Source organism: Camelina sativa, chromosome 2, assembly GCF_000633955.1.
Source record: "Camelina sativa cultivar DH55 chromosome 2, Cs, whole genome shotgun sequence".
NCBI lineage: Eukaryota > Viridiplantae > Streptophyta > Magnoliopsida > Brassicales > Brassicaceae > Camelina > Camelina sativa.
In genome coordinates, this window is record NC_025686.1 from 3,098,375 (window position 1) to 3,111,868 (window position 13,494).

At 31.4% G+C, this 13,494-nt stretch overlaps 3 protein-coding genes across 5 annotated transcripts; all 3 read right to left on the reverse strand.

Moving 5' to 3' along the window:
- On the reverse strand, positions 4,108 to 5,602 carry LOC104747811 (F-box protein At4g05010-like). The gene is made up of 4 exons (XM_010469511.1): positions 5,566 to 5,602; positions 4,839 to 5,011; positions 4,675 to 4,749; positions 4,108 to 4,576 (listed from the first exon to the last, which is right to left on the reverse strand). Exons 1-4 carry the CDS (start codon positions 5,600 to 5,602, stop codon positions 4,361 to 4,363), a joined length of 501 nt encoding a protein of 166 aa, XP_010467813.1. The 3' UTR covers positions 4,108 to 4,360.
- On the reverse strand, positions 7,150 to 8,936 carry LOC104716193 (vacuolar protein sorting-associated protein 28 homolog 2). Of its 3 annotated transcripts, none has more exons than XM_010433590.2 (3): positions 8,848 to 8,936; positions 8,542 to 8,614; positions 7,150 to 8,068 (listed from the first exon to the last, which is right to left on the reverse strand). In XM_010433590.2, the coding sequence occupies exon 3, from the start codon at positions 7,999 to 8,001 to the stop codon at positions 7,369 to 7,371; it is 633 nt and encodes a 210-aa protein (XP_010431892.1). In that variant the 5' UTR covers positions 8,002 to 8,068; positions 8,542 to 8,614; positions 8,848 to 8,936; the 3' UTR covers positions 7,150 to 7,368. The 3 variants fall into 3 exon arrangements, with proteins under 3 accessions (XP_010431892.1, XP_010431885.1, XP_010431899.1); XM_010433583.2 differs by having other exon boundaries at positions 8,542 to 8,624; positions 8,848 to 8,915; XM_010433597.2 differs by lacking the exon at positions 8,542 to 8,614 and having other exon boundaries at positions 8,848 to 8,922.
- On the reverse strand, positions 9,488 to 11,121 carry LOC104716216 (serine/arginine repetitive matrix protein 1-like). The gene is made up of 2 exons (XM_010433606.1): positions 10,494 to 11,121; positions 9,488 to 10,233 (listed from the first exon to the last, which is right to left on the reverse strand). Exons 1-2 carry the CDS (start codon positions 10,963 to 10,965, stop codon positions 9,677 to 9,679), a joined length of 1,029 nt encoding a protein of 342 aa, XP_010431908.1. The 5' UTR covers positions 10,966 to 11,121; the 3' UTR covers positions 9,488 to 9,676.

Below are 13,494 nucleotides of genomic sequence, written 5' to 3' on the forward strand. Positions count from 1 at the left end.
TGTGTTAAGCCTTTCGTGCAAAGCACAAACAAGAAGGGAGACAGCGGATCGCCTTGTCTGATGCCTCTTTGAGGAATGATCATTCCAAAAGGCTGATCATTTATTAGAACCGAAAAGGTAACCGTCGAAACACACATGACCCACTCTACCCATTTAATGTGGAACTAGATTAGGATCAGTGCTAGAGCACGGGTTGAAATTCCTTTTATATGATTTTTTTAATATAATTTATATGATTATTTTTAATATTTTTTTGAATAAAATATCATAGGACCCGTGCTAGAGAATGGATTGAAATTCCTTCCATTGTCATTTTTATTTTTTGTGTGTTTCGGTATGAATATGAGCAATGTATTCTGGTGAAAGGAGATTTGCATGATTTTTATTGAAAGTTTGGAAGATTTTCATTGAGATTTTATTTTCAATTGCAGAATAAGGTCTTGGAAATCACGATTAAGTGTGATAAATTGCCAAGATTTTATTCCTTTTTTTTATGGTTCACAGTATAAATCTGAAATATTATCTTTAAGATCTTTGGAAACAACATGCTCTAGCAATAAAAATCTTCCAAAGATAAATTTCGGTTGCACCCACTATTTAACTTGTAACCAATTAATTTATAATCTATTTGTAACCAACTTATTAAAATTATATAGTCTACAAAACAATGTTGTGTACTTCCGTTTTATTATAAAGAGGATCCCATAACTATCAACAAGGTCCTCAAATCACTCTAACTAGATAATTATTGAAGGTCTATAATTTGTTTTTATGAAAAGAACAAAGTTTTATAATTTGTTGTCACTGAATGTTACTCGTTAAAACTAGACAAATACTCCTTCCATTTCAAAATATAGGATGTTTTAGTTAAAACACGCATATTAAGAAATAATTACTTTAAAAAAGTTCAACCAATTAAGCACAAGACTATATAATATGAAATATAAAATTTATCTTAAAGCTGCATAGAAAATCGGAAACATCCTATATTATGAAACAAAAATTATTCTTTAAACATCCTATATTATGAAACAGAAGGAGTATTTTGTAACTAGACATTGAATATTCGTAATATTGATTTATTCATGTGAATGTGATGGCCGGGTAGTTAATTTATTAGTAGCACTTTTTTTGCTGGTCAATGCCAAAAAAGGCGTTTTCCGTTGAACTCATCTTCCCTTGACCATTAAAAACTTTAAATGACGATTATAAAATCTAATTGAGTAACCTTCAATCCAAAGTTAGTCACCTGTTCAAAAAAAAAAAAAAGAAAACTATTTGGTTGGTACTTTGTTAACTTAGTGCATGTTCCACGTTTCAATGATACTATATTTTTGTATTTCAAGGAAGTAGTGACACTAGGTTAAATCATAATCTTACTCTGTAGGTTAGTGGAAGATGATGGAAGTTGGTAGGTCATTAGTTATCATGAGCTATAATTTAATGAATAATTAGGCCTAGCAAATCGGAGGATTGCGAGAACTTGTTGGGTCACCAAAACATTGTTAGTTGGAGACTAATGACCCACTTAGACCTAAATTTGACCTTGTACTTTTTAGGGTCCGATTCAAAATACAGCATTGACTTTCAGTTCTTTCTAAAAAACAAAATTGAAAGTTTTTTTTGTGGAAATTTTCAAAAATATTTCTAATTTTAGAATAAACTAACGGTAGTAAATTTTATGCTTTTAGACAGTTTCTAGTTGTTTTGTTTACCTTCTAATCATATATTTCAACCATTCGTTTATGAGTTGTTCCATCCAGCATCCGCTACTCAATTGAATTGACAATTGAAATAGTGGTTCGAAACCAATTACGTCTAAGTTTTATATATTAATTAAATTATCATAAAGACATATTTAAATGTTAGAATAAAAATTAATAGGTAATTCTCATAAATACCACTAAAATAAGTTTTTTTAAAAAATATACCACATTTTAATTTATTTTCCAAAAATACCACTAAAAAGTATTTTTCCGAAAATTAAACTAAAGTTTTAAAATAAACTAATCTCTAAATTCTAAATACTAAACTCTATCCCCTAAAAATTATACTCTAAAACTATAATTGTCGATCCAAACCTACAGAAATATTTCTACATCCTTAAAAATCAATTTTTTTGTGTTTATGGTATTTTTGGGAAAAAAGTTTTGTAGTATTTTTTGAAAAAAAACCTAAAATGTGGTATTTTTGTAAAAAAAAACTTTAAGTGTGGTATTTTGAGGAATTTCTCAAAATTATACCAGTTTCAAAAAAAAAAATTGGAGTAAAAGTAAATACAACTTAAATTATTATTAAAAAGGTGAATATACAATAACATGTAGAACTATATAAAGTTGAAATGTAGAAGCCCTTTATAAAACGCAATTTTTGTAAATATCACTCAAATAAGTTTTTTCCAAAATTGTCACTTTTAGGTTTATTTTCTAAAAATACCATTAAAATGGGTTTTCTTTCCAAAAATACCATTAAATTAAACTAAAGTTTTAATATCCAAAACCAAACCCTACATCCTAAAAACTAAAATCTTACCCCCTAAAAACTATCCTAAACCAAAAATTCTTAACCCAAACCTAGAAAAATAAATTCTATATCTTTAAAAATCAATTATTTGTAATTATGATATTTTTGGAAAAAGTGTGTTATCTTTGAAAAAAAAAAACTTAAAGTGTAGTATTTTGGAAAATTTTAAAATATGATATTTTTGAGGAATTTTTTTTTTTTTTTTGACAACAACATACAAGATTAACTCAAATAAGCCAATTGGTAAGGAATTCCTCTTTGTAAAACTGAAACTGAGAATTTAATCTGTTTTTTTAATCAATGATATTAGTAAAAGACGAACAAGTTGAAATATAATTGATCATAGCAATTCTTTTTTTTTTCCTGTTCTTTTTTGGTATCCAACAGTTTTGCGAATCAGACAAATGCAGATGATCAGTGACCAACATTAGAATTTGGATTTAACAAAGAAAATTAAAAGACAATTGAATTCGGATGTGCATGATAAAGATGCCACGAAAGTGTATAAACTAAAAATCCACATGAGACGTTAGAACCATTTTCGACCGACCATGTGTCATTTAGTTGGTTTGAACTCTACACGAAATGATCAACACATTGGATTTGCATTATTGTATGGTTTAGGCTGGATCCACGTAGTTCGGACTAAAGCCACTTTAGTAACCATTTTTCTAACATGAAAAAAGAATGGATGGTTCTACACTTTCTACCACACTTACAACAATTTCGAATACGACATTTTTGGGAAGTTTATAGAGAAAGAAGGATCATGGGTTCGATTATTTACAACTTTCCAGATAACAAAAATAGCTGTCGGTGAGGTTTGTAATATATAAAAGAGAGAACTTTCGTGAAGTGAATGTGAAGCTACATTTTTTGCTATTTTTATAGTATTCGCCTCTCTTTTCTTTGTACAACCTACATGTGAAGAGCAACTTATTAAATAAATAAAAAAACAATCCATTTTGAGCTGTGGATCGGAGTGAATATGCATAATACGGCATAAAGTCTGCAAAATAATTTAATCTGACACGCAATTGATTTATATACATAAATAAGCAAATCTTTAAGATTCATCCACATTCACAATGTGTTCGCTTACATGTTACAGATTAAAAAGAAACGAATATAGGAGGAGAAAGTCAAGAAATAGCAGAACTAACATAAATAATTTTAAACTATATTACTATAGTATATGTTATTATGTTTTAACTTAAAACTTTTAAGTAACATGTATGTTTGTAGGTTGCTTAATTAGGTGTTTGGCAGGTAATTAAATATTGAACAACATAAATAAATTGGTTAGAAGGTATTTTTATCAGTTACAAAAATTCCAACTTTTACTTATTTTCTTTGGAAATTAAAAATCCAATTTTGACCAGAGGGAACTTCTGGACCATAAATTGTTACATAAGCAAATATTTTAGATTCATTTAATGGTGTTCATTTGCATATAAATAATTTTCAGAAATAGGAGAAAGTCAAGAAATAGCAGAATGAAAAGAATCTTAATAATTCTTTAACTGAAACAAGGACAAAAATCAGTACTTAGGATACTCTGATCACAAGCCAAAAAAAAAAATATATATGAAAACATAATTTTATTCACAAATAATATATTTAATAAACCTTCCAAAGTCTGCAAATAATTTGTTATATTCACATGATGATCAGTAAACATAATAATTAGAAAAGCTTCAACGAATAAGAATTGAAGCAAAAGCAAACTCTTCTATGTCTTCTTCTTGTTCTTTCGTCATGTTCTGTCTTCTGCACACAAAGTTAGCTGAGATCGAGCCTCTTTCTTTCTTTCTTTCTTTCTTTCTTTCTTCAATCATCATTTAAACAATACCATAGAGATCTTGGACAAATCAGATTCTCGATTAATAGTCCTCCTTCTAATTGGTGCATTAGGTGGCTCCATTTCATCACTTTGACTACTCGAATCCCAATTCGAATTTGAATCTTCCTCCATGATTAATACCGCGTCTCTAAATGGAAGTCTCTTTTTTGGTGTGCTATAATCAAAATGCGACTTCTTCGCTTCTATTACCTAAAATATTCAAAAATACAAAACCACCCCCATTAACTCTCTTTCTTAGCTTATTTAGAAATACTTGAGTGATCCAAAAAAAAAAAAAAAAGACTTACAGCTTTTCGTATAGTTTTAGATACTCGTTTTAGTGTGTCTAGGTCCTCGTGATCCACATGACAAAGCACTCGAATCTGTAAATTTGATAAAACATATCAAATCAAATCCAAAATCACAGAGGAAGAGAGATTTTTTTTTTTATTTTAAAAAAATGGAAACATACCAAAATATCCAAGAAAGATTTTATTTTTCTTCGTAACAGAAGTAAGAAACTAAAAAGATTATGTAAATCGTTTTCAGAATCTGAAACTAAAGATTTGATTAGAGAGAGGAAAAAAATTAAATTAAGGAAGAATTGGAAAAAAAAAGAAAGAATAAAAAGCTCAAATGGATCAGCTTACTTATAAAAAAACCTTCCATTTTTTTTTCCGCGTTTGCCGGTGAATTAAATAAAAATCAAAGTATGACACGTGGAGTTATATGATTGGTTAACTGAGTAAGTGGTGATCGTGGTCGGTCGGTCTTTTTCGGCTGGCTTATAGAAAAGGGCAGTGTCGGTTTTTTTATCACGCTGGAGTTACGAATCACGTGAGGTGAGGAACACGGGTTTAATCGGTGTGTCTTTTAGGTGATCGTGCGACACGTGTTTTCAACGGTGCGATTTTGTAATTTAGTGAGGAAGGTTGACTTGTACTTACTGCTCTCATTGGATTCCGTTAAAAGGAGGCTGACATTCTCCACGTGGGAATATAAAGCATTTATTTTAAAGTTTTTTTTTTTTTTTGAAAAGTTTTGGGAATTTACGAATATGCCTTACTTTGCGGTTAATATTTTTCATTAATCGAAATTTTATTTTTTGGAAATAAAAAAGTTTGGGATTGTCATATAAAAGATAGAGGGACTTTGGGATAGTCAAAGTGATACAGCACAGAAAATTAGAGTATTATTACCGTGTTTAGTTTTGATCCGGTTTATGTCCAAGTCCATGAGTATTATTTATTGGTAGATAATTTAGGTAGGCAATGAAATATATAAAAGAAATTTTAATTGTTACTTCTTCTTTCCCTTATAAATGGATGTTTTGGGATATTATTTGTTTAAAAAATTTGCAATGTTTGTTTGTTCAAATAGCTGGGAAAGAATTTACAAAAGAAATAATCATTCATAATTGATTTTCTACAATTTTGAATTAATTAAAGTTAATATTTTGTAAACTTCAAGAAATAATCATTCACAATTGATTTTTTACAACTTTGAATTAATTAAAATTAATATTTTGTAAACTTTTTTAAAGGTTGACTTGTGTGCTATTACTGCTCTCTTCTCATTGGATTCCGTTAAAAAGAAGGCTGACGGCGATCACTTGATTCTCCACGTGTGAATATAAAGTATTTATTTTAAAGTTTTTTTTTGAAAAGTATTCGAATTTACGAATATGCCATGCTTTGCGGTTAAGATTTTCCAATAATCAAAATTTTAATTTTGGAAATTAAAAAGTTTGGGATTATCATAAAAGATAGATGGACTTTGGGATAATCAAAGTGATGTAGCACAGAAAATTAGAGTATTATTATCGTGTTTAGTTTTGATCCAGTTTATGTCAAAGTCCATGAGCATTATTCATTGGTGATAATTTAGGTAGCCAATGAAATATATAAAAGAAAATTTTAATTGTTACTCCCTCTGTCCCTTATAAATGGATGTTTTGGGGTATTTTTTGTTCAAATAAATTTAAAAAATTTACAATGTTTATTTGTCCAAACAGCTGGAAAAGAGTTTACAAAAGAAATAATCATTCACAATTGATTTTCTATAATTTTGAATTAATTAAAGTTAATATTTTGTAAACTTCAAGAAATAATCATTCACAATTGATTTTTTACAATTTTGAATTAATTAAAGTTAATATTTTGAAATAATCATTAAAATATTTAAATTTATGAATTGTTATTAGTCTAAAATTAAATAATATATTTTTAGTGAAAGAAAATAATGTATTTAAAACCAGCAATTATTATTTTATTAAAATGTGTAAAAACTTCTAAAAACGTCGATCTTCTTGAGACATAGAGACTATTTTGGTTTTTCAGCTTAAATTTTTTTTCAAAAAAAAATCATTAATATTTTTTAAATATAGTAAAATATTCAATTTGAGGTAACAAATCTATAATATTTATGGGAATTGGGTGACAGCTCTACTAGCTAGCACCATATATGGATTCTTCTTTGGTTCATTTTAGATTTGCAAAATTTTTAATAAGAGGAATGTTTCTGTGGAAATAAAGAATGCAACAGAATGGCAAGAAGAAGAGCATTAATCAAGGCACCTGTTATGTCACGTACGAAGCAGCACATCTAGAGAGAATCGTCTATTTATTAGATAATACAATTACTTCCCAATTAATATCAATTCAAATAATATGCTTCTTAACTAAAAAGATTTGATTGATGATTCAAAATATTGCATATACTTTGATGATGACATCGCCGTGATTTTTTTTTTTATATATAATAAAAACAGAGTCTAAAATAAATATGTGAAGTGTTGCGTTTTGAAGAATAATAACGCCGAACAAAGATTGGGCTCAAGCACGAACGATAGTACATGTAATTTGTACTTTTCATATAACCAAAATATGGTACACAAGCACACTCAACTCCTCGTGTAAAACTCTCTTTGGAATTACTACTAAACTAGTATAAAAGAAAGACCATGGACACAAAAACAAGAGAGCAAACCTACTACACTGGATTCAGTTACCAGCTTTAGGCAAAGCTGCCATGAAAGAGTTGTAAGATGACTCAAGATCAAAGTGAAGTTGCCTTGACTGCTGTTCCGTAAGCTCATCAGCTGCTCCCATCTTAGACAACCTCGAAAGCCATTCTTTCATCTTCGTCTTCCCTTCGAAATCCGGCGGTAGAATACTCAGTTTGTTGAGAGAAGCCGACAGATCAGACAAGAGAGGATAAACCTGATCGACAGCCACCATGTTTAGTTTCAATGAATCCATCGACGTGATGAAGTTCTGCACACATTCAGCAACGATGGATGCCGAGTTCGAAGTAGTTGCTGCTACGGTAGCTCGGTGTTCCACTGTGGCGGGAAGACCTGATGTCACGAGGCGGTATATAGCAGCTGGACAGTCCATTTTGTACGTGTCTGCAAATCTTTCAATGTTTGGCACCGTGTCTTTGAGTGTAGCGGATAGTGTTTTGAAGTGGACAATGAGTTTCTGGCATTCGGATTCGTACTCTGAAGGATTGATTAGGTCTCTGATATAAGCTTTCTCCAGCTTCTCTGTAGCTTTGATGATCGCAAAAAGCTCTGCAAAATTCTCGTACATCTCTCTTTCCCGCTTGTCGTTCCATAACTTGACCTCTGCCATCTTCTTTTATCTTTAGAGCAAGTCAGTCTACGGAGATTAGAATGGGACAGGCACAAGAGGTTCCTTTCTGTATCAATGACCACACAAACCAAAGTTAAAACTCTACTTTTAGCAATTGAAGAAAACATCGAATCAACTAGAACCATCATCCATCAAGAGGCTAATAGTTCTTCACTAAAGCTTCCTAAATCTCGTTAGAAGCAATCAAAATCTCAGATTTCTTGATCCAACAGACTCAAAGTTAGAACTCTAATTCCTCAAACACAGTGATATGAGTTTGAGATTTGATCAAAACAGCTCAAACAAAGAAGAAAATGGAAACCCAAAAATCGAATCATCTCTAAACCCTTTTAAGAAGCTAACCTCTCCACTAAGCTTCCAATATCTTAACATACCCAAGTTACAAAATTTAGCAGATGACCATCGAGCAAAGAAGAAGACTCATAAAGCTAAGCACTTTTTCACTAGCTTTCCTAAATTCTCACTCGCTAACAGAGTCAACGACGATTAGACAGAGACAAAAATGGAGATGTTGCTTACACGAAGGAGAGTCTGAGTACAGAGCTCGCTTCAATTTGATGACGAGATCATCACCAAGTATAAACGAATCAATCTGTACCAAACTTAAGCAACAATTTAGAGGATTAATAGATTGATTCAAGAGTCTTGTCAGGTGATTGGGGTCAATTCAAAACCCTAAATTCAAGTAAATTAGGGAAAATTTACAATTCATTGGTTAGTGATTCGAGATTGAAAACATGGCAATATCTGAAACAAAAAAATCCATAGCGAAGAAGCTTCGTAAATCAGACGACTTTAGAGTAAAAGAGGAAAAAAAAAACTGACCTGAGAAATTTCAACGGAGGACGATAATTTTTTTTTTCTGATCGGGGAATTGGTGAAGGGAAGATCACAATTAATTTGAATAAATCTTGGACCGGTTTCTAATTTGATTGTGGTCGAACCGGTTTTACTACCGGATCAGGGTGGGTCTATAAACAAATGGTAATTTTGACTATGAAGGAAAATGCAAAATATAGTTTTTTTGTTTGTTACTTTTGCCAAATTCCCATTAAAGATTATAGAAGCAAAATTTTGTGTATAAAATAAGGGATGCGTAAACGAGAAAGACTGTATGAAATAGCCCTCTGATGAATGACCATAAAAGAGTTTAGAAACACAAAGATTTTGAAAAAATTTTGTATTTGAAATTACTTTTGTATTCATCTGTAAACAAGATTGTAACATGTAAATTTATTCTTTAAATCACTATAAATGGGATTTATAATAACCACAACCAAATAGGAGCTAGAGCTAAAGAAAATGGTTTTTTTTCACAACAAAATAAAATAGAAAAATCTTATAACAATAAATAGACTGATAAGAAAGAAAAAAACGTCATTCACATTTTCAGAAAAGTAAAAGATATTTGTGTGTGACAATGGTCCATTAATCTTAGACGCAATACCATGTGACCACGCGCGAATGACTTCCAATTATTGACTATATGGATTGAGATACATACTCACTATGGACAATTCATGTGATCAAGTAAACTGAATGTAGTAATATGTGGATTTGGTCACAAGATTTACAAAATTAAATCTAAAGACATACACATATCTTAATTACCATAACATACATCTAACCAACCAGATATATGATACAATGAAGACTAGTCGTCGCCGCGACCACGGAAAGACTTGAAACGTCTTATAGACTCCGACCTTTGCAATTTCATCTCACCCTTGAATTTTGTAATGAAAGCTTCTACTCGTGAGTTTAGCTCGTCTCTTCCCATTGATAACTCTTTTTTCAACTTCACCCACGACGGAATCCTCTCCATCAACTTCATTCCCGGCCTTGCCGGAGACGAAGGAGGCCTTCTCGCTCGGGAAGATGATGATGACAGCGACGACAAAGATGGAGTAGCCCTCCTAGCTCGAGATGGTGATGGCGATGTTGGAACTACACGCCGTCTAACAGGCGAAAGCGACGATAGGGACGGAGTAGGCCTCCTCGCTCGAGATGGCGACGGCAGTGTTGGAACTACACGCGGTCTAACAGGCGATAGCGACGACAGAGACGGAGTAGGCGTCCTGGCTTGTGACCGTGACGGTGACGTTGGCATTGTTGTGTCTTGCAACGTGTTAGGTTTCTTTGGTTGCTTTTCAGCTTTGACTCTCTCCCACATCTCCTCCATTGTCTCGTTCTCGTCACCGGATGTGTTATCTGTTGATGTAGTTATTATCTATTCATTATTTTATACGTAGATGAATAATTTAACTTTATTTACCCTAATTAAGTCTCATATTCTTCGTTAAAAAAACATGAAGTACAAACTTATTAAAATCTTCTATTTTTTTTAGTCATTTACCATGATATTAAACTGAAAATAGTAAATGACTAAAAATATAAAAAATAAAGATTTAGATTTTTTTAATAAATGTTTACTTCATATTTGAGACGGCACGTAATAGCTAGATATATACCTTGTGGAAAAGTCTTTACAGGAGCAGTAGGTGGACGTCTGATACCGACGAGTTTCTCCGGCGCCGTTGGAGGAAAACGAACCTCCGAAGAAGAAACCCCATAAGATTCTCCACTCTCTGATCTCACCGGAAACGTTTCTTTCTCTTGAACCTTATTATTGTATTGACCAAACGAAGAACTGGATGAGTTATTAGAAGAACGGTCACGGTCATGGTTATGATGATCATCTTGTTCATAACGATAGGTATCATCATCATGGTGATGGTTTGTGGCCGGAGAGTCAGAACCGTTGCCAAAGAGTGTAGCGGAGGCTGCGAGAATGAAGATGATGCCGTTGATGATGAAAAGAGGGTTTAAAGTAGGGAGAAAGAAGCGAGCTCCGGTGACGGAGATGTTTGATACCGATCGGAGCATCAGTGATATGACTCCGACTAATCCTGAAGAAATGATCCATGTCCACGAGGTTGACATTAATTTCTTGGAGTTGTTGTCTCTCTTTTTGTGTTTTTTTAGACCCTTTACATATATAGTCCTATTCCTCTTAATTAAAGTATTTTCATGGTTTGCATGTATTGAAGTGAAACCAAGAAGATAAGTATAAGAAATGAAAACATATTTATACTTGTTTTAATTTCTTATCAGTTTGTTTGTTCTGTTAAATTCAGATTAATTGATTAAAATTTCTCCATATAGACTTTAAAATTGGATTTAGTATGTAACTCATGTCGACATTATTGATTATTTGATCAGGTCAAGATATTTATATAGTTCTATCATATCTCACGGCAGAAGAGATCGTAAAATTAGTTTATGATACTTAATTGGAATCTATCAAGAGCTAGATAAGGCTGATACGTATTTTTTAAGAGATGACAAAGAATTATTATTACTTTGATAAAAAATTATTTTGTCCTTTTGTAGGATTATATATAGCATTGTAAATTTGGTCCCAAACTATTAAAACTCTAAAGTAAAATAAATAAAATTTCTAAGAACGCATGGAAGTTTATCGAAGACTGTATGCATAGAACATGTACTTTTGAATATTAAATGAGAGTAACCAAATATCTTGTTACATTTTCCATCGTGACATGAGTGTTTTTTATATGTGAAACGTAAATTTAGATGGCGACGTAATGACATAATTGTATTATTTAACTAATTTTTAAGTAGACCAGCTTGGTCAATATGATGGCCTTTTGAGAGACGTACTTTTGGAATATTTAAAAGCCAAGGGCCAATGGAAATTTCACCATTCTTACATGTACATCTAGCTAGTATTCTAGTGTGTGTGTGTGTGTATGAAGTCAAGTAAATATACATTATTTACACTCCACGTTGCATGCTATATATGTATCATACATAATGTATGTATTAATGTATAAGTCATGATACATATATAATGTATACACAATTAACGCATACATTGGTTTTCATACATATCTAGGATTTTTTTAAATCAAACCGAAATTGACAATTAATACAAGGAACCAAAAATTAATTATACATGCATGCACGGATGCACCAATTTGTATATAGGGCGGTATGATGAGTTTTGCAATGATATCCCTCTTCAACAATAGTATAAGAACAAACTCTTCTAATTTCTCTACTCAATGCAACATGATCAACGCCGAGAACAAGGTGGACGAGACTCTTTTGATTCAGTACGTGGAGAACTACACTTGGATCATCTTTGATCCTGAGTTTCACAGGAAGGTGAAGAAGGAAAAGAAGGCCAAGAGGGAGAAGGAAGAGAGAAGGAAGAGAGAGAAGGACGAGAAAGCTGCGATGATGCGTACGATGATTACTGCTGAGAAGAAGAAGGAAAGGAAAGAGATCCACGGAAATCCAAAGGATCATCTAGAAAACCTATTCGCCGCCATTGAAGACCTCTGTCTCTCTCGTCTCATGCATGACTCTGTTTTTTTTTTATTTTTGTTTTCAAGTATTCAAATTCGGTCGGTGGCAGATCCAAGACAATATTTGGTATGAGGCACTTAAATAATATAGTTAATAAATATATATATATATATATATATATATTTTTTATGTTAAAGTATATATTTTGCATTTTTAAATATATTCTAATATATGAACTATGAAGTGCAAAAAATGAGCCAAATTTTTTGAAAGTATTGTTTATATTGGTTTATGATTATGCTTAATTAGATACATATTTAATTTATTAATTAGAAAATACACAGTTACAAACTTATAATTCATTATAAAATATAAATATTTGTAATATATTTAAAATTATTTATCTTATCATATCACACAAATTTCAAACCTAAAAAAATAAATTAACTACAAAAGAGATAATATATTTTCAATAGTTTATTACTTATATTTTTAAAAATTAAGATATATGTCTACTTTGTAATAAAAGAAATGTGAATAAAGTGAAAATAGAAATAATTGCATATAGTTTTATTTAAGAAAATGCCATAGGTAAACAAACTTCCAATAAATATAAAACTGGCCAAAAGGAAAACAAAAATATATAAAGTAAGTGCTAATTAAAATTCGAACTCAGGACCTGATACTTATTATTGGAAACAATTACCATCTGAGCTAAAGATTCTAATGAGGAGATGTTAATAGCAAAACTTTAAAAACGAGTATAGGGCACGTGCCCCACCTCTTTATGATGTGGATCCGCCCATTACATAAGTTGTTTAGCTCATCGATTAAGATATATGTGTGTTCTGTTTGACTGTTTCCATAATTGGGCAGAAAGTGTAGTTACGTTTATAATATAAAGTTTGGTGTGGAAAATTCGTATCAATACAGCTAATTTCATTTTTAAAAAGTTCTCATGGAGAATGATGGTGTATGAGGTTTCGAGCCTCTTTACCTGTAGAGAATTTAGAATGGGTTTTCATCACCTAAAGATCTCATCTCAGTGGGTTACACACATCATTTTGAGTCATTATGACGTTGGCCATTCAAATCCATGTCGAGTGACGAAAGAATTTGCATCGCTGTATAATTCGA